This window comes from Arvicanthis niloticus, chromosome 7 (assembly GCF_011762505.2).
Source record: "Arvicanthis niloticus isolate mArvNil1 chromosome 7, mArvNil1.pat.X, whole genome shotgun sequence".
NCBI lineage: Eukaryota > Metazoa > Chordata > Mammalia > Rodentia > Muridae > Arvicanthis > Arvicanthis niloticus.
In genome coordinates this window covers 31,624,718-31,645,315 of record NC_047664.1, presented here as the reverse complement: position 1 = coordinate 31,645,315, position 20,598 = coordinate 31,624,718, and the positions used below count along the sequence as shown (strand labels likewise).

At 38.9% G+C, this 20,598-nt stretch overlaps 1 protein-coding gene across 2 annotated transcripts in view; it reads left to right on the top strand.

Moving 5' to 3' along the window:
* The window catches only part of Abca13 (ATP binding cassette subfamily A member 13), a 439,574-nt gene that overhangs the window by 261,761 nt on the left and 157,215 nt on the right, over positions 1–20,598 (top strand). For both annotated transcript variants that reach the window (XM_076938134.1, XM_034509530.2), the window contains one exon: positions 16,395–16,665. In XM_076938134.1, coding sequence (XP_076794249.1) covers positions 16,395–16,665 — 271 coding nt within the window. The remainder of the gene's footprint in view (positions 1–16,394; positions 16,666–20,598) is intronic.

Genomic DNA, 20,598 nt, shown 5'->3' with positions numbered 1-20,598 from the left:
TGATTATGTTTTTCTGTATTTCTTTAAGGGAATTATTTATATCCTCTTTAAAGGCCTCTATCATCTTTATGAAATGGGATTTAAAGTCAATCTTGAGGTGTATTAGGATATCTAGGACTTGCTATAGTAGGAGAGCTAGGTTCTGTGGCATATTGTATAAAGCTCTATTGATTATGTTCTAACAGTTGCCTTTTACCATCTGGTTGTCTCTGGTTGGCTGGCTTGGGTGTCCTGGGTTGGAGCAGGACTCCCAGGAAGGAGACAGATAGTGCTGTGTGTTATGATTTGGAGTAGGCCTCTTGGGAGGCAGGTGGAGCTGTGGGTTGGGGAAGGGACATGGATATGTGACTTGTCCCTTTTCTTTTGTAAGTGTTTTCTATTCATTCTTTTTACTAAGATATTAATGTAGTCATCCCTATTTTCTTTTGGTTACTCTTGGTACCACATATATGCTTCCACATCTTTTGCTATTTCCCTATATGTCTCCTAAGCCTGAAATTTGTTTTATCTAGACAGAATATAATTGAAGCCCACCTTTTAATCAGGATATTTACTCGGTATCTTTTGGTATACATATGAATTCATTCATATTTAAGATAATTTCAGTAGAGTTGTAGCTATTTAGCATTTTGGCTCTTATTTTATGTGTCTTAGGCCTTTCTACACCCCCTTTTGTTCATTACTGACTCATCTATATTATTTTTTTTGTAGTGACATACTATTTTTCTGTTTTAAATCTTCATTTATATGTATTTTATGCATTTAAGACATTTGCCAATTGAACTGTGTATATCATAGAATTATAATCCATCTTAAATTAATTCTAAGCTGACTTCAATCCCAAAGAAAAGCTTTACTTGTAAGCCAACCTTACCCTCTTTATGATATTATTGTCAAAATGACATTATGAATTATGTACCCATTTATACAAATTTATAGCTGTTCATGATTTTGTCTTTTAAGCTCTATAGAAAATGAAAAGTATATAAGGCAAATTGTAAATTACTGTTTTTTTAATCCATGTATTTTTGTCTACTATAAAAGTTTGCATTTTGGGTTACTTGTATTTTATTACCCGGCATTGTTTCACTTCAATTTTAATTTGAGATACCTTAAAACATTACTTGGATGGTGCCCGTCTAGTAATGCATGAGCTTAGCTTTTGTTTATTTATAAACATCTAATTTACCTTGATTTTAAAGGGCAGTTTTGCGAAGTATAAAAAAAAATCAATTGACAGAAATACTTGTACTATTTTGAGTGGTTTCTCACTGCTTCTCTCTGTCCTCGGAGACACCTGCGGTTGGTTCTCTGTACTGATGTCTCTTCCCTTGCGACATTGAAAGTGCTCTGCGGTGGGCAGCAGCTTGTTTCTAAAGGATCTTAGAAGACATTGGTTTTTCTGCTTCCTGAAGCTCACTGAGATCCTTTCTCACATTGTTGTTCTCTTGTACTTTGGGATATTTCTGCCTTTTAATTTTTCTTCTGTGAATCTGAAATTCGTCACACACACAACACACACACACATGCACACACTACACACACACACACACACACACACACACACACAACACACACACACCATACACCCCCCCCACACCACACACACACACACACACACACACACACACACACACACACACACCAGCCTCCAACACGACACACACTACTCATACCACACATGTACACTACACACAAATAACACACCACACATACACACACACACACTGGTTCCTTTGAATCTCTGGACTCTGAATTCTTTTTTCCATCCTTATCTATTTTCAGTCTCTCAGATCCAGAGACTTTCATGGCTGTAGTAAAGTTCATTGATAATTTCCTGTTCTAGTCACATACACTGAGATATTTTTTCCTTCTAATTCATTTATTGCATTTTCTGGCTCTAGATATTTCTTCCTTCCATTCTTCCTTCCTCTTTCTTTTCTTCTCTTCTTTCTTCCTCCTTCTTCCCTTCTTTTCCTTCCTCCCTCCCTCCCTCCCTTCTTTCCTCCCTCCTTTCCTTTCAAGTCCTCCCTTCTTTCCTTCTGAAACAGTAGTCAAGGTTTTCTTGTCTGATACAGATCTTAATTTTTTGTAGTTGCTATAAAATTATTTAAACCTCCAGATCTTAACTTCACCACTCTCACCAGAAGTGGCTTTTTCTTCTGCAAAATGAGCAAGAAAATCTGCTTTAGACACTGATTGAGGACTGCCATCATACCTGTGTATTGACTCTCAGGAACACTAACTACATCGTTATGCAATGTCTCAGTCATGCTTAGGAGGAGAGGGTGGTGGACAGTGTCTGAGAATCTGTGAATCGTTTTAGCTTTTTATCATTGCAACATCCTGAACTATGCTTGTCACCTGAGTCCTTTATAATAACCAGCCACGTGACTTTCCTGTTTAATAATGCTGTACCTTTAGCTTTACTTGTGAAATTTATATATATTTAAGGAAATTGCTTTAAGTTTAGTTTTACTGACATGACTGCACATTTTGTAGCAAGTGGCAGAGACCTGTGTGTTACCCAGGTGAGGCTGAGCAGTGACTCTTCAGGCTCCTCTGGGTCCCCTCACTTCAAATGGCTCTCCTGGGGATGTTTTCATTACTTTAGGACAAATGCACTTAAAACACAAACAAATGAACAAAAACTACATCAAAACTTTTTATAGAAGCAATATTCAGATTTTCCAACCCTTTTTCTGAGATTCATATTATTACATGTGCAATTTAACATAATTATAATATATACCATAGTTTGTCTCTATGCCTTATTGTTCCTATAATTTGTTCATAAAAGGTACATATCTGTTAAATGCTTTCAGTTTTTCTATTTTTGTCAAATGGTTTAAATTTTGAGGATTAATTTCTCTTAAGATACATTAATTACTTTTGTATGTAACAGTTATTTAAAGAAATATGACAGGAGTGTAAACACTGTTATTAGGATAACACACAATACAAATATGTCCACCTACAAGTGTTTCACTGTAATAGCACATCCAATTACAAATTGATAATTGCACATTCTTAACCTGGGGAATATTAGGGAAAATCTGTATAAATATATTAGAAATGAATTGTGTGCTAAGAACTAATGCCATATGAAGTGTGAAAACAGGGTGTCTGAATTTAAAGGCACAGTGTTTAGGAAACAGAACCATTTCCATTTTTTTTAGTATTAATAAGTTATAAAAACACAGTTTCATTATTTAAATTACCAAGTTTTGGCCTAGAACTTAATTTAAAACTTCATTTAAGTTTTTCATTGCTAATTAAGACGTTAGTCCAAGACACGGTAAATCACATTGGTTTGAGATCACCTACATTTACCAGCTTTTATTACAATTAATAAAATCCTCACATAAAACTCAGTGTGAGTCAAATTTATGTTCCTCAGTAGGTATACCTTTAGAAGAATGTTAAGTCAGGATGCTTGAGAGACTGTTATTGCAATCCCCTAAATGTGCTGATTTAGGAAACCTCATCTTTTGTAAGATCTAGACTGGATGAACTCAATTCTTAGAATAACTATTAGGGAAAGCTTTCTCTTCTATAGACATGGTGATGGATGACTCCTGTTGACAACTGCTGCAGGCTACACCTGTCTATGCCAGTCCCTTCCTTCAGCACAAGCTGTATATCTTCCAAGGGCCAGGTCTCAAGTAACTCACTGCTCAAAAAGATTGATGAAGGCAAAATAAAGTATAAAATATATACTTCTAAATCATAGGGACCCAGCAACTCTATGGAAATGAGTTTTGAAGACTGATGCCTTGGTGTCTAGAACTACATAGTGTTACTGGGTCTACACAGTAGAGGTAGAAGTCACTTTTTAATGGCAATAGAATTTATCATTTTATTTTTCTTCATCTGAATGTATCAGACTTGATTCTGGGGTCCTTCATGTACTCACTCTTTTTTATTTGATCCTTACTGTTAATTTGTAAATAAACTGGAGAATGGTTATCTGACTTGCACAAAACCTCAGTGTTTCTAACACAAAACTGTCTTTCCAGTCACAACACCTGTCGTGAGCTCTCTTTGGTTCATCATTTTGCTTTCTTTGAAATGGCTTTCCCTAGGCCTAGTAAACTAAGGTTTATTATGATGCTACACACTTATCTATCTATCTATCTATCTATCTATCTATCTATCTATCATCTATCTATCTATCTATCTATCTATCTATCTATCTATCTTTCCAAATCAATACGTAATACATATGGAAATATGTAATACATATAGAAATATATGTATGTATACATATATCATTTAGCTTGCAGAAAAAAAGTGACCTCATTTCAAAATGATGACTTGCCATTGATAAGCTCAGGTGATTAAGCTGAACCATATGTTATTGAGTCATTGGGCCTGGGAGGGCCCTACATTATGTCTTTCTAACAAGCTCCCAGAAGGTGTTGTTTATCCACATACAACTCCAGGGCTTTTCCTGCTCTTCTTAAAATAACAAATTCTTGTTCTAGTTACCCTCTGCTATTTTCCAGCAGTGCACTTCTATGGTAAACTCAACTACATTCTACCCCAATTTATATATGTCAATGCCCTAGTCCTAGTCCTGAATACAAAATGCTTAAAACAACTGATTATGATTACAGTTAAATGCAGTCACATGGGTAGATGTTCGTCCAATACAACTGGTGCCCCGGCAGGAGGTGATCAAGTAAGTCATGGCATTCAAAAGAAAGGAAATGGAATTTAATAATAAAAAAAAGAGGTCCAAGACACAGGAACAAATACCATCTACAAGACAAGGAGAGAAGTCTTATAGAACAACATCCCAGTAGACATGACCATGTTCTTTTTGCCTCTAAAACAGGAAGTACCTTAAGCTGCCTACTTTGCTGTCATAACCTGAGCTGCCTAATGACCTGAGCAAGCTCCTGTCCTGCATGTGTCTCTAATCAGGTCTCTGTTATCCCTCATGATCACACTTGGAGGGCCTGTTCTGCTTTTACTGGTGACTAACATTTCATCAGCTTCATAGGGCAGCAGCTGTCCTTGTGTGGCAATAGTGACCTCTTTCTTTTAGAATAGGGTTGGTTTTGGACTCTAAGATCTAACACTTTAATTTTCCTCTGAATGTTGTTTCTCCTAAGTTTGCTTTCTTCATTACAGTCTTCCCATCCAGCTCCATACCTCAGCCATTCCTAAATGCTCACTTTTCCCTCTTTCCAGCTTTCCCAGAGGCCACTGTTTCAGCCTTGGCCACTTTGCTCCTGTGCCACTGCTGGGCACAGGTGTAAGATTAGTTCAGAACGCTTCTCTGGTTACCTCCAAACCAGTGGCTCTAACCTGTGTGTATATCAAATACCATCCATATCAGGTATTTACGTTACAATTCATAACAGTAGCAAAATTACAGTTGTGCAGTAGCAATGAAACAATTTTGTGTGGGGTTATGACAACATGAGCAACTATATTGAAGGGTCACAGTGTTAAGGATGTTGAGACCCACTGCTCTACAATTACATCTTCACTCTACGTATCTCCAAGGTGCCTGTACCAGTGAAAGTCCAAATTCAAACTGCCTGCCCATAAGTTATTTTTTCCTTTTTGTTCTTGTTGTGGGAGTATGCCACTGCTGTAGCCAGTGGGCAAGCAGTAATGTCAAAGTTATTCATAAACCAGCTATTCTTTTGCTCTCCATAACCAGTTTTCCCTGGATCCCCATCGGAGCATTCTCTCCCCTGCTTCTAGTTTTTTTTTTTTTTTTTTAATTATTTGATCTCATTATACTCCCTTAAAGATGTTTAATAACTTCTGTCCTCTTGGTTCCAAATTCTGCCCATAGTCTCCTAAGAAGATACAAAGCAGTCCCTGGATCTCCTTCTCTCATGCGTGGCTTTCCATTTCTTCAGCAGGACAAGCTGCCCCCGGCACTCAGCATCCTCAGAACTGCTCATCCCCCTGCCCGCAGGCTCTGTCCTCTACCTGCTCTGAGATGATCTTTGTGTGAGTTAACTGTCCATTCTGTAAAGTGGCTTCTATTCACCAGACCAGCCAGAAACCTTTTAATAAGATCTTGTGTTCCTCTCTGACTCTCACAGTGTGGAGCAAGCTACATTTGAGTCACTGTGCTTGCTTAATACCAATGTCATTGCGAGGCTGTAACTGTGAGACTGAAAGGTTGCGGACCTTTCACTTGCTGTTCTTTTCACGAGTACTGTATGCTGCTCAGTGGAATACATGTTTCTTGATAACCAGTCAGGTGAATGAGTAGGTAGGGAAGAGAGAGAGAGGAGAGGAGAGGAGAGGAGAGGAGAGGAGAGGAGAGGAGAGGAGAGGAGAGAGAGAGAGAGAGAAAGAGAGAGAGAGAGAGAGAGAGATTGAGAGATTAAGAGAGAGATTAAAATAGATGCAGGCAGCTGTGAGCACATGGCCCCTTCTTGCTCATAGTGGGGCTTTTGGAATGAATGACTTGTATGATGTCTGATATACCATTACTATGGCGTCAGATGTACCATTACTATGGCTATAGTCTTCTAAAAATGCAGTTTTAAAAGAAGGTTAAAGTCACCTGGGTATATTCTTACATTCAATTTAAACAGAATTTCATTCTGGCTACTTACCTTCCCTCTGCATCTCCCTCATTTTTTCCTTCCTCCCAAACCCACCCTCACTCATCCTCCCACCCCCACCTCTCTTTCTGTAAAACACGATTCACTGTGAAGGTTGGGTTGGTCTTCAACTCCAGATCCCCCTGACTCAGTCTCCTGAGTGCTAAGGTTAGAGCTGTGGGTACCACCACACCCTGTAGCATTTACTGTTTTACCTGTGACCCCAGTTCCCTCTGATTTAAATGGTCTGTGGTCAGTATTATGAATAACTCTCTAGTGCTCGTTTTTTAACCCTAAAGTGTGTGTGAAAGACCACAAAGGTAATGCTGAGTAAAGCTGGGGCTATCTTTTCTATTCAAGCAGTTGCCATGGCTTTTCTCTTTTCTTCTTCTTTTTTTTCCCCTGTCATTTTTATGAAGCCTCATCCCCTCATTGAGACCTGAGATCACATTTAAATTTTTAGCTCAATGGCTTGTCAGGAGCGTTTTACATAAAATCCCTCTCCTTTTTTTCTCCCGCGATGTAATCCTCTGTATTTCCTTCCTAATTGCTACCACTTCTACAGATAGAAAGCAATTTTGGCAGTGATTAATTTGAAGGGTCTGCAACCTCTCCTTTGCTTTTTAAGACAATCCTGTTTGCACAGCCTGTCCCAGGAAGGTCTGCTGTAATCTACTGCCTCTCCAAAGAGCTGCTTCAAATTCTATGTGTGTCTCTCAAGCTTCACCAGTGTTAAATCCACAGGACTGTCTTTTCCTCTTTGTCCACATTTCCTTGAACTTCAAAACTCTCCATCCCTGCAAGCAAGGTGGGGAGGGAACATGGATGCTGCCAATTATACATGCCAAAGAAGGTTTGTTTTCCAAGTTAGTTAAAACCAGCAGAGAGCTAGCAGCAGGGTGCTCTGCAGTAAAGAGGCTGCCAAAATAAAATGGAATTGAAATAGACTTGGGCAGGATAATCACTGGTGGCAGGTGCCAGGAAGCAGGGACTTCTATCAGGGGCAATGGGAAGTAGAAAAGAGTGTGAAGCTGTAATTCTTGTCACCATGCAGATCAGAGCTGCCACAAAAAGCTCCCGGGGCTGGTGATGAATAGTTCCAATCCTCATTTTCTGAGTTGGAATATCATCTTTGTGTGAAATATTTGACAAGGGTGTGTTTCACTCATCGTAAGGGTAACCATTGCCTTAAAGTAATGGTTGGGCATTTTGGATAATTCAGGAGAAGACTAGCTTGAGGCAACCTTTCCTGACATCTCTCTTTACAGGAAGCTGTTATGAACATGTTCACAAGGGTTTCATCAATTCTTCTCAAACTTTCCCATCCTCACTGGAGCTACAATGAACAGGACACTTGACCTGGTTTCTAGTATAGAACTTGTGAATAGAAGTACTTCAGCTTTTGGAGCTTTTAAATATACATAAAGGGAAGTCATGGGGGTGAGATTCCAAGTCTAAACATGAAATTCATTGATGTTTTAGTACATATGTATATAGCCTAGGGGTAATTTTATGTAATGTTTGAATATATTTGTTCATGAATTAAAATTTCATGTTGTATAATTTTCCACATGTACTTGGGACACACAAGTTTTCCATGTGAAAGCAGTGTGGATTTTGGAGTTTATCCTATTCCATCTTCTTTACAGCTCTTTGAATCTCATCTTCTCCCTAGTAAACGGAAACGCCCAGGGATATTGTAAGCAGCCATATTTATCTCTTTAGACAATAGTGGGAAAACATGACTTTGCCTTGTCAAATATTTGAGCCTTTTTACTTCTTCATACTCTAAAAATATTACTTTGTAATGGAGCCTCTGTAACTGACTTGAAGGCATCTTCTTTTGATTGTGTTCTTGAAATAGAATTTCTGATATTGACTTGAAGGCATCTTCTATTCTGTCCTTGAGATGGAGCCCCTGTTACTGACTTGATTGTATTCTTCATCCTCATCCTCACTGCTCAAGTCCCGCATGGCTAAGCATTTCTAACTCACTGATCTCACCTGAATTTAAAATGCCAATCCACAACCCTTACAAAGTGAAATCTGTGGAGGCCAACCTTAACAGCTCTTGACACATGGCCCTTAAATAAAGTACCTTGCTACTTATAGTATATTCCTCACATAAAAGGTTCAAACAGTCATAGTATGGCATATCATGTATGAGTCCTGTAAGCAAGATTGACAATTCAGAGAATGGAATTAAGAGGTCAAAGGGACCAAGAGAGGTGGCGATGTATTATCTATGTAGCCAGGAATGAGCTTAGGAGAAAGGAGAATAGATAAGGATGTTAAATCCTCCTTTGATGACCGTCCATCTATTCATTCTTCAGACTGTAGACTATCTCACTGTGGTGGAGAGTGTCCTGAAAGTTGAGGATAAGATAAACGCAGTTAACTCTCTCAAGGACCTCAGTGCCCATCGAGACAAAGATGCCTGGCCATGGTGGGAACAGAAAGGGGGTGAATATAGAGTGCAGGCTGAAGAGAGGATTTAGAAGCAGAGAGAGTTTTATTTTCTTTTTGGTTATGTTTATTGACTATTATGTGTCTCAGATGCTTCCTCAAGTGGTCCTATTTGAATTCGCAGAAAAAATTTATTTAAGTCACTTAGCCAGTTTCCGAAATTCAGAGGATATACAGTGAGACACGTGTATTAATCTATAGTACACATTGCCTCCTACATGCTATTAGAATAGGGGCTTGCAACAAAGCCATGTGGAAGTCATGGCTTGGATACAGCAAAGTCACCTAGTACTATTTCCCCAACAATTAGTTCAAATCACACAGGAAGCACAGGTCGAAAATTACAAAGTGGGACCTTTGTGAAGGAGAAGAGCTGTCTTTGGTGCATTTCAGGGAAGTCAGAGCCCACAGTATTGCTGTGACTGCCAAGTTGTGGCAGTATGTATCTTTGTATGTATGTGGCAATATGTGGTATGTATCTTTGATCATATGAAGGCTGAGCTGTTGTCTTTTTAAAGCGAGTTTAATCAGAGGAGTTTTAGAAGCTTTTAAATTAATAAAGATAAAGTGTGGTTTGGGTAAGTGGTAACCTTGCTCTATAGTGAAATCATAATCTAGTGCTGTTTACACTTTGGCTTCAAAGAATGAAATGAGTGACACAGCAACTGTTGAGCAACTGGAGATGTCAGTGGCAAGGCACAGAGAAAACTGCTCCTCTACCTAGTGATTTTGAGTCTTAAATTTTAAGAAAAATGACATTATAAAAGCAATATGGTCATTAGCAAGATGGGCAGATAATGTTTTATAAAAGTTTGCTAAGACAAAGTTTTAAAAATCACCCATGAAATTACTTATATTAAATGTAGCCTCCTCTTAGACTCTGTTTCAAAGAATTAAACATCACCAAAACATTTTGAAAATATAACCAAAGTTACATATCAAATTTGTATATGTCTATATTATAATAGTCATGAAATAATTATATTTTGAGATTTATGCTGAGTTAGTAGGTATATGAGGACCACAAAACTATTGTCCTGTTGTTGGCTTTTCTGTCCACTCTGCTTTTGGACTCCTATTTTCCCTCTTTTCCTCTATTCTTCGCTAAGAAGAAGACACTTGATTTTGTTGTTTTAGTTCAAGGGAAAATATAAGTTGTGGGAATAAGACAGTTTAACTATAATTTGGGCAACCTTCACATGATCAAAAGTACTTTTAAAGCAGAACAAAGACTGAAGACTAACCCATCTATGCTTTTGTTTTATAAATTAAAGAAATGAGACACTGTTAACTTCTCACAAATGAGGAAGGAGCTCAGATGAACTACATTGGAATTCAGGCATGCTGACGACACCTGGTGCTAGGTCATGAATTTGCTCTGAGACATTTACAGAATTCAAATCCATCTTAAAGGTAGCTAGCTATTTTATTATTAAAACATATTCCTCAAGGAGACATACATCTGACTGAGGGTTCCCTGGGCTTACTAGAGTCATCTCTCTAGGTTGATGAGCACAGTTCAGGCATTTATGCCTTTTCAAGTCTATCACATAGAAATCCAAGGTCATGACTGGTTTGCAGAAGAGAATAACACTCATACTTTCCTGAGCAGCTTGGTCTATCTCTGTTGTGTATCATGAGATTCCTTCAGGTGCTTGTGTGGCATTCCTGCTCTTTTCCCTTCCTAGGCAGTCAGCAGACATCCCTAGCATGGCCTGCCTTGTCAAGAAGTACCTATGACCTGCCCAGGCCTGTGTTCTGCTGTGTTGGTTCATTTGTATATTTAACTCCAAGGTCCTCTGAGAACTTTATTTATACACTCAATGTAAAAGCCTATAATAGAATAAATAGGAATAAAGACTATATTTTATTTCTCAAATTTTAACTTATTTCATAACTTTATCTAAATCATATTCAATTATAAATATATGAATTCCTGAATGGCATGATGCTTTTGGAGGTGCAGAGAATTGAACTGAGGGATTTTTATAGTCTTGAAAAGTTCTCTGCTACTGAATTATAATACTTGCCCTCCTTCTATGCTTGAGACAAAGTCTTTGTCTATGACTTCAAACTCTGCCTTAGCTTCTAGAGTTCTATATTACAGGCCTTAGCCCCCATATCCAGCTTTTACTATGAGATTCTGAATATCCATCTCCAGTAGAAATTCTGTAATTAAATGAACTGAGAATTATCTTGTTTGTATCTCATAAAAATGTTCTTCATTTTTGAACATGAATATCATTTTCACAGAAAAGTGATTGTGGATAACAACATGAATGTTCAGTTTTGAAATAGTCCAGAAAATTGTGAAGAAGAAATGGTAAACACAGTCTTGGCGCACAAATATCAGCCTGCACGAAGGCTAAAGAGAAGGCAGACATTAAAAACATCTACTATGTGAAGTAGTATAGAGAGATGTAATTATTTGACAAAATAATTTGACAGTGTTTCACTGAAAGTAACTGCATTAAAATTTTAGATTTCTTATTTAGTATTGATGTCTTTAATAGATTTTATTTATTCTGCATGTGCTATTTTGTGACATTTCATACTGTATGAGTTTTTCTGTAAGTATGTCCTGATGCTTGTCTTGGTTAATGTGCTGCTGATGCTGTGAGCCATGTGTCCTCTGATACTGCAGGGCTGTGTCTCTTTCCACCCTTGAAATGGAACTCTCTTCTAGGTCTCCGTGAAAACAACATCCTTCAAATGGTGATATCATTGCATTTCAATTGCTTTTTATTCATTTATAGACTTGAACAATATTCTCTGTATGATAATTGTTTAGGCAGTAATGCATTCCACTGTTGTACATCTTAAGTGTACTGAACCAACTCCATGTGTCTCTACAGTCTTCAGTCTGTAAGCACTTACCCAATGTCACATGGCAAACATGCTCCACTTGCTCTCACATGTGAGCTACAGACAGAGCCCAGACATATTGAAAGGTTTGTGTAAAATTACTTTCTGGCATTGCCGACAGGATGAATGTGAAATGTCAATGGATTTGGAATTTGGTCTTGGGGTGGCCCATCATCATCATTTTGCATAAATCAATATCCACAAACTGAAAAACATGTGAAACTTTAAATATTTATTTTTAGTCCCAAACATGGGAGGGAAAAAGATGCTTAGAGCACAGTGTGATTTGTCCCATTAGTCCCCATGTGTTAGACACTAAGCTGTTTCCAGTTTCTTGCTGCTGATTGGGCAACCCACCTCACTCAACACAGCCAACAGACCTCAAGTTTTGAATTAACATAGCTCTGGAATTGGAAATAAATCCAAGAAGACCTATGTTTCCTTTATAGAAGTGATTTTCCAGATATGTCCTTTCACCAGGAATGTGTAACTAAACCCTTTCTCTTGAGCACTCAGTAATATTGGGTATTAACATTGTCTGCAATCTTTGTCATTAAGATGAATTTAAGAGTCTAACTACTGCCTTCTTTTACAATATATATCAATTGACTATTTTAAAATTTTTGTGAACCGCGTAATCAGTCACATTACGAGTGGTTTTTTTTTTTTGAGCACTTCATTTTATTAAAACATGAAAGCATTAAATTGGCAACACTTCCATCCTAAATCTTCCAGAGTTTCCGTGTTGTAGGTAATGTGGACATCATACATAAAGCCCACATTTTTAGCTCAGTGCTTTGCCAGGTGCTTATATTTGAAGAGTTGAAGTCATCTCTTTACTGCTCAAAAAATATATATATCTTTGGACATTTTCCATAAGCAATCTGATGGTCTGAGTAGATGGAAATACATAATTGTAGATGTAACTAGAGTCCTTGAATATAATTGCACTCATAAGTCAAATAAGACAATTCATAACAATTAGGTCCAGCATTTTAATTTTGTCTATTAAATTATTCATACGAATGCTTTTATAAGTTTAGCCATGAATATTTGAATGGTGGTTGATTCATAACTATAAAGTATCTTAGCCTTTTATTTTTCCCATTTACATACAATTAACTTATATGGAAAAGTGGAGCTATTTTTTCTTGATAGGAGGCACACCTTTCTTACGCTGACTTACTGAGGTTGTCTGATGAACATTTACTGTAACTGGAGGTCAATACTGTGCCTGTTTCTGATAGTTTCATTAATATCCTAATAACCTTCATTATGTGGAGGGAAATTATTTTAAATCTGTCTGTGTAATTGAGGAGATGTCACTCAGAAGGATTATGATGATTTTCAAAAGTCACACAGTGTGACTAAGGATGGATAACACTGGACTCACATCCAAGTTTTTGAAGACTGGATTTATCCCACCCCATTATGGTGCTCACAAGATGCATCAGTGACTGAGGCCACTAGCAACATGGACTATATTTTCCCACATTTCTCTCTCTCTTCTTCCATACTCATCTCATCACCAGGACAAATTTTCTGAGTAGACAATTGATGAGTTTTTTTTTAATCTAAATGACACTTAAAATATTTTGCCTGTTGTACACACATATGAGAAGATGCCTAATTTATGAGTGTGGGTGGTCAGATGTGATGTCAAAAGATGATACATAAAGGTATATTTGTGGAGTGTGACTTCTAGTGACCATGGGAGTCATAAAAATGTCACAGGACCTGCCTGGAGCACTTCAGTGCCTCTTGAAACAAAGCAGAACAAAGTTCCTTTCATCTATGAGAGCTCCTTAGTCAAAAGCCAACCAAGTCCTCAAGCCATTATCTCAAAAAAAAAAAAAAAATCACATCTAGAAATTCAGGAAGCTTACAACCTAATGACCTCTCAGAGCTTTGATCTCCAGTTGGTTCCTGTGTGTAGCTGTCCTAGTGCAACTGCATGTAATACTGCAAGTAGGTGCTGTGCAGCCTCACAGGAGTGAAAGTGTCATGCTTAGTTTATTCCTTTTCTAGCACTAATGCCCATGTATTGGCTAAGGTAAGTGCTTAATGAGAGCCACATCTGGGCCACCATTGATAATGCATTAAATATTACCACAGCCAGGCTCAGCAGTAGGGAAGTCAGAATGAGCACATTCATTTGTCTGAGATTCACATGGCTTTCTGAAGTGATGCCAGGAAGTTGGCATTTTTAAAGTTTCCAGAGAAATCTGTTGTTTAGCCTCATTTAAAATCCAGTGCTTTGAGCTCTGCACTTTCTAGCCTGCTTGAACAGTATGATATGTAGTGTTAGACCCCCCCGCAAGGGGACCCTCACCCAAGTCCGGACCTGCACGCCCCAAGGACACACGAGAGACCTTCTTGATGCAATTGCAGAGGAGGTTTAATGACGAGGGCCCTCGGGCTGGAACATATCTCACACAGGAGATAGAGGTTCCGTGCGCCCTGGACCCAGGGAACTTGGGATATTTATTGGTAGGGGTTGGGGAGAGCGGGAAAATTTTGCGCGGTTACATATGATTGGATATTTCAAACATCAGCAACTTGCAGAACTGGCAGAACTTGCAGAAACTCGGACCTCCCAGAAAAGGGAGGGAGAGAAAAGTAAACACCAGATAGCCCATTACTCACTTGGGCTTGTTTGGACTTGTCTGGGCATGCCCTTGTATGCCTTTATTTTTTGTCACCCTGCCCCTGCAGGGGCTTAATATTTTTATTATGACTATATTTAACAAATTGTTAGTGGTCTTTGCTGACCATGAATTTTTGTTATTGTTACAATGCTGCTTTCAAATTTTGTTCTCACAGTAGGACTAACCATGGGGCACCTTTGGGAGGCATCTTGAGTCCTCGGTAGGAGGCTGTCCTGGCCTTTCTTTCTGACCACTGTTCACTTCCTGTCCTGCCACATGCACAAGGACGCTCTGTGTTCTGCATCAGAGTGATTTAGGACATAGGACATAGATCTGTATTGCCTGCTTTGGCTGTTTGCTTGCAAACTGTTTGAACTCTCTCCTGCCTACCCAGAAATGGTTCCTATCTGGATTGCAGGACCATGTTCCATTGTGTTATCTCTTTACATATTTATCCCAACCCATCTGTTATATGTTTGATTTTTTTTCAGGGTGGGAAACTCAAATAACCCAAATTCTGCCCTTCATAGGGTCATCTCTTAATAGCTCAGACATAAAAGAATGACACAGATATGCACTTTCACACCACCATGTGTCAACAGGTCCTCTGAATTTGGTCTCCCACAAATAATTGATCTTTCAAAAGTGGTTTCTGTTTCGTTTCACTGTAGAATGAATGTGTTGTTCTTTTGCAAACCACCTTTACTTTGGTGTTTGTGAACAGGACAGTCAGTTCCTATAGCTGTTCTCTGATGTCACTACTTTGATTGCAAAATGCTTCATACTGGGTTTGTTTTGTTTGAAGAATCTTAGGCCTTGGGAATAACTGCTCATGGAGGTGACTGAGCCAGCTCATTCTTCCCACAGGACCAGGCTGAAGCCTCAGTCTTAGGTTTGTCTTTGTTTTTGTCAATGGCAGTCTTGTCAGGAAGCTGTGGCCCACTTCCCTGGGGCAGGGATTCAGAGAACATATGGATGACTGCAGATGCTCTCTCTCCATTGAGGAATGCTTGTTGAACCACACATGACTGGTCCACAGCTCACATCTTCCTTTCAGATCCTAGTTGCTACCTTACATTGTCCTGGAGGCTGTCCACAAAGGAAGGAGGGAGGGGCAGGATTAATGAGGGCATGGAACTTTGGGCATCTGTCTTTGGAGCAGAGGTCCTGCCCTCAGGATGGAAAGAATCTCTTTTCTTTATAGGTGAAGCTGGAAGGCACAGGAGGAGCTGTGGCAGGTGACATGAGGGAGAACAAGCGCCATGTCTTTTCTGATATCCAACACATCCTCACAATCCACGGCTTTCACAGGAAAGACTCAAATTAAGGGCAGAAAAAAAAGAATGGGAGGGATGAGTGAAGGGAAATGGGTGCTGAAGAGAGAGAAGCTCTTCAGTACTCCTCTCCTCAGCCAGCTCAGTCAGAGGGGTGGAATTCACAGACCCCCACTCCCGGCCCCCGAGTGCTTCTGTCTTTGATGCTTTGAAATTCACTGATGCTTCAAGCTTTGTTTTCACCAATAAGCACACTGGAGGAGTTCTTATCCCATTGGCCTCATTCAGAAGTGATGTCAGAGGGAACACAGTAGTACTTCGTTCTTATGTTTAGTGTCTCCGGTCATAGTACAATCTCCAGAAGAGGGATCTAGGAAGCCCAGAAATGGTTGTCTGGAGAGAGAAATTATCCTTTACTATGAGTAGTATAAAGCTATTCTTTAGGAATATGGTTCAGGATCCCTATAGAATAAGTGGAGAGATTCGTCAGAATAGGGTAGGAGTGAAGCATCCCTCTCATCTACATCCTGCTCACTTTGTCTATCTTTCATCCCCTACAGGTGGCCCTCCTGTGAGGACTCCACCAGTCTGGGCCTTACCTGAGCCCATGGGTAACTTCCAGCTACTTCTGGGACAAGCAGTGGCACTCCTGAGGAAGCGGCTACTGCATACACTTCGAGCCTGGAAAAGCACCACCTCAGATCTGTTACTGCCTGTGCTCTTTGTGGCCTTGGCCATGGGCCTGTTTATGGTGCAGCCTCTGGCCATCACATACCCTCCACTCAAACTTACACCCGGCCATTATGAGACTACAGAAACTTACTTCTTCAGGTAAGAAACTTTTTTTTCTATTGATTAGAAGCTACTTTATGGCTGTGTTGTAGAAGCCCAAGTTGTGGATGCCATACAGCAACAATATCAATTATTTATTTTTCTAATATCAGATAAGAATTCTCACATAAGGGATGAGGGTTTAGCTCACAAGTAGAGGACTTGCCATGCTTGGCTGAGGCTCTGGCTTTGATCCCTAGCCCTGCTCTATTAATATTAATACCATTATTGTTTCTGAGACCAGTTAAATCTGAGACGTTCTTTAGAGGGTTGACTCATAGCAGCTGATAGGTCTCATCCTAACCACTGAATGACTGGCTCCTCCGACAGCCAAGAATCTCTTGGGAATGAGGACATGAGGTGAAGGGTTTGACACACCCCAGCAGCCCTCAGCAATAAGTAGAGGTACTAGATATGTTCTCGGCATTTTAGCATTTTAGGAAAATATTTAAATGTATATTATACAAATCCCCACACAGTTGTTTTTAGGACAAAGACCCCCAAATGCACATCTTTTCCAGGCAGACACTATATGGATCAGGCTAATTTGGATCGAGATCATTAACATTTTCAGGTCTGCAGGGCAGATTTGCTGGTAAAACACTGAGAAGAATATGTTGATTTACACAGAATTTTCTCAGGGTGCCCAGCTTGTAGTTACAACACGGGATTTGGCACTTAGGAAATTATGCATCACCTCTACGTCAGCTTTCCTATTTTCTCTTCAGAGTCACCTTCAGCACCCTTGTCACAGCCCATTCTCTTCAGGATTAATCAAGTATTATGGGATCATAGCTTAGGGTAGAGCCCAAGTGATCTGATTACCTTCCATTGGGACCCTCTTCCAAAATCTTCACCATCTCAGCTCTGCATGCTCGCTGCATTTTCCCTACTCCTCCACTGCGCAGCCTCTTAGGTTGGTTCCAGACATGAGCTACAGAGGACAGTCTACAGTAAACATTGATGTGCCAGTAACTCTGCAATATTTTAACTTGGAGATCTTTGAGTAAACCCAGAATAAATGAAACTGACAGAGCCCAGTCTTGTATTTTTCTCATTGAGTTTTCAGTTATTTTCAACATAAATTGACTTCACTTTTAACAAAATGGTCACTACGGTTTCTTTGGAAATAGGGCAAGTTGGCTAGATGTGTCTTCTTTTTAATATTTTACAATACTTATTTTTTATATTGGTTATTACAATTTAAATTTAATATTTTATGCTAGAGTTTTTTATTTTTTTATTTTGAAGATCACAATTTACAGTCCTACTTTCCCTACCCTACCTCCAAACCTCCTCATATACCCCTCCTTGCTCTCCTTCAAATTCATGGCCTCTTTTGTATTGCATGCATATGTATATTTGTATATACCTATATATTCCTAAATGTAAACTATTCAGTCCATATAATGTCACTGTATGTGTGTTTTCAGGCCTGTTTGGCACCAGATAACCAGTTGTGTGCTCTCCCTACCAGAAGACCTCCTTTCCTGTGCACAGCTTTCCTCAGTTGCTTATAGTTGTTTTTATAAGGTTAAGGCCCCATTCTTAATATTTCGGAATAACCTCCATGCTAAATTCCAAAGTGGCCAGACTAAGTTACATTCCTACCAACAGTGTTTAAGGGCTCTCGTTTGTTTCCAGTCTGACCAGCATTTGTTGTTATTTGTTTCCTTGATGACTGTCATTCTGACTATGATAAAACGGAATCTCAGTTTAAGATTTCTACTTCTCTGATGGCTAGCAAAATTGAACATTTTTCATATTTATTGATCACTTATATTTCATCTTTTGAGAGCTGTCTGCCCACCTAATAAGAATGCGTATTGATTGGTTGTTGATTTCCTGGTTTAGGGTTGAGTTCTTTGAATAGTATAGACATTCATGCCCTGTCAGATGAACAGTTAGCCAGTGTTTTCCCCCATTATGTTGGCCCTTTTTTTCTCTGTGCAGAAGCTGCTAAATCTCATGAGACCCTATTTGTCAGTTGCTGACATTATTTCCTGGGCTAACAAAATCCCTTTCAGAAAGTTCTTGCCTTTGCTTGGGTTTTGAAGAGTTTCTACCCAGCCTCCTGGCAGTTTGACAGTTTCTGGTCTTACATTAAGATATTTGATCTGTTTGGGGTAATATTTACCAGGTAAGTGTTAGACAGTTTTATTCTTCTGCATGCGGATATCCAATTTCCCTAGTGTCACTTGCTGAAGAGGCTACAATTTTTTTCCATTGTATGTTGTATGTGTTTTTGCATCCTGACCAAAAGTCAGGTTCTGATCACATTGTGGCATTTTATCTCTGTCCTTTATTCTGTCCCGCTGAGCTGCATGACTGTTTTTGTTCGAGACCGCACTGGTTTTGTTTCTGTGGCTCATAACTTGGCATCAGATATGGAGAGAACTCTAAAGTTTTCCTTCTGCTCTGATTATTTTGGTTATTTGTGCTTTTTTTATGCTTCTGCATGATTTTTCACGTTTATTTTTCTTTCTATTTCTATGAATGACATTGGACTTTTGATGGTGGATTGTGTTGAATCTGTAGATTAATTTTAATAGGATGGCCATTTCCCCAATATTAATTCTTACCTGTGAAGATGGAAGGTCCTTCTTTCCAGTATCTTCTTGATTTTGGTGTTTTAATGTTTTCATTGTAGAGGTCTTTTACAATCTTGGTTAGCTTTAAATCCAAGGTTTTGTTCTAATATTAGATCAATAGAAAAAGCATAGCGTGTATACAGAGTTGAGATGATGAGACTTTTAGGAAGGGCTCCCAGGGGAAGGTTACCAGGCCACCTGTGTTTCACTCAAAGAAATGGGAATGAAATAGTTTTCATTGGTATATAGGATGGGTACTGATTTTTGTATGTCAGTCTTGGGTATGCTTCCCACTTACCAATAGCACTTATCAGCTCTAAGAGTTTCCTGGGTTACTCTTCTGAGTCTCTTATGTACTGAACCACATTATCTGCATATTAACCTTAATTTGACTTTTTCCTTTCTTTTTTTTTAAAAAGATTTTATTTATTTATTTTACATATTTGAGTACACTGTAGTTGTCTTCAGGCAAGCCAGAAGAGGGCGTCAGTTCTAATTGCAGATGGTTGTGAGCCACTACGTGGTTGCTGGGAATTGAACTCAGGACCTCTGGAAGAGCAGTCAGTCCTCTTAACCACTGAGCCATCTCTCCAGCCCCAACTTTTTCCTTTCATAGTTGTATTTCTTTTAGGTTTTTTTTTCTTGCCAGACTGCTTTAGCTAAGTTTCTAAGCATAACAATGACTAATAATAGAGAAACTGGACATCCTTACTGTATTCATGATTGTAGTTGAAAAACTTTCATTTTTTCCATTTAGTACAATATTGGCTATAGGTCTATCATATATAGCCTTTATTATTTTGGGACATGTTCTTTGAATTTCTTGTTTCTTCAGAATTTGTCTTGTATATTGATGCTGCATTTTACCAAGAAGTCTTCTACCTGTCTTTTGTCATATGATTTCTGTCCTAGAGTCCACTTATGTAATATATTACATTCATTAATTTGCACATGTTGAACCACCTTTGCATCTTAAGGATAAAACCAACTCAGTTGTAAGGAATGATATTTTTGATGTGTGCACATACATGCACAAACACTGTGCATGCTTATTTATATGAGTTCAGATGTGTGCATATGTATCGTGTGGGGTGTGTGTGGAGGTCAGAGGACAACCTCAGGTGTCAACTCTTATCTTTCACAGTCTTGGATGTAATGTTTCTTTTTGTTTGCTACTGCATATTGATGGGCAGCTGGATTTCAAGTATTGTACATTCTTTCTCTGACTTCATCTCACCAAGGGAGCCCTGGAATTCTTGTGTCTTACTGTATATGGTTTCTGTATATTCAATCGAAGGTCTTGTGCTTATACAGGAAGTCCTGTTTACCCACTGAGCTATAC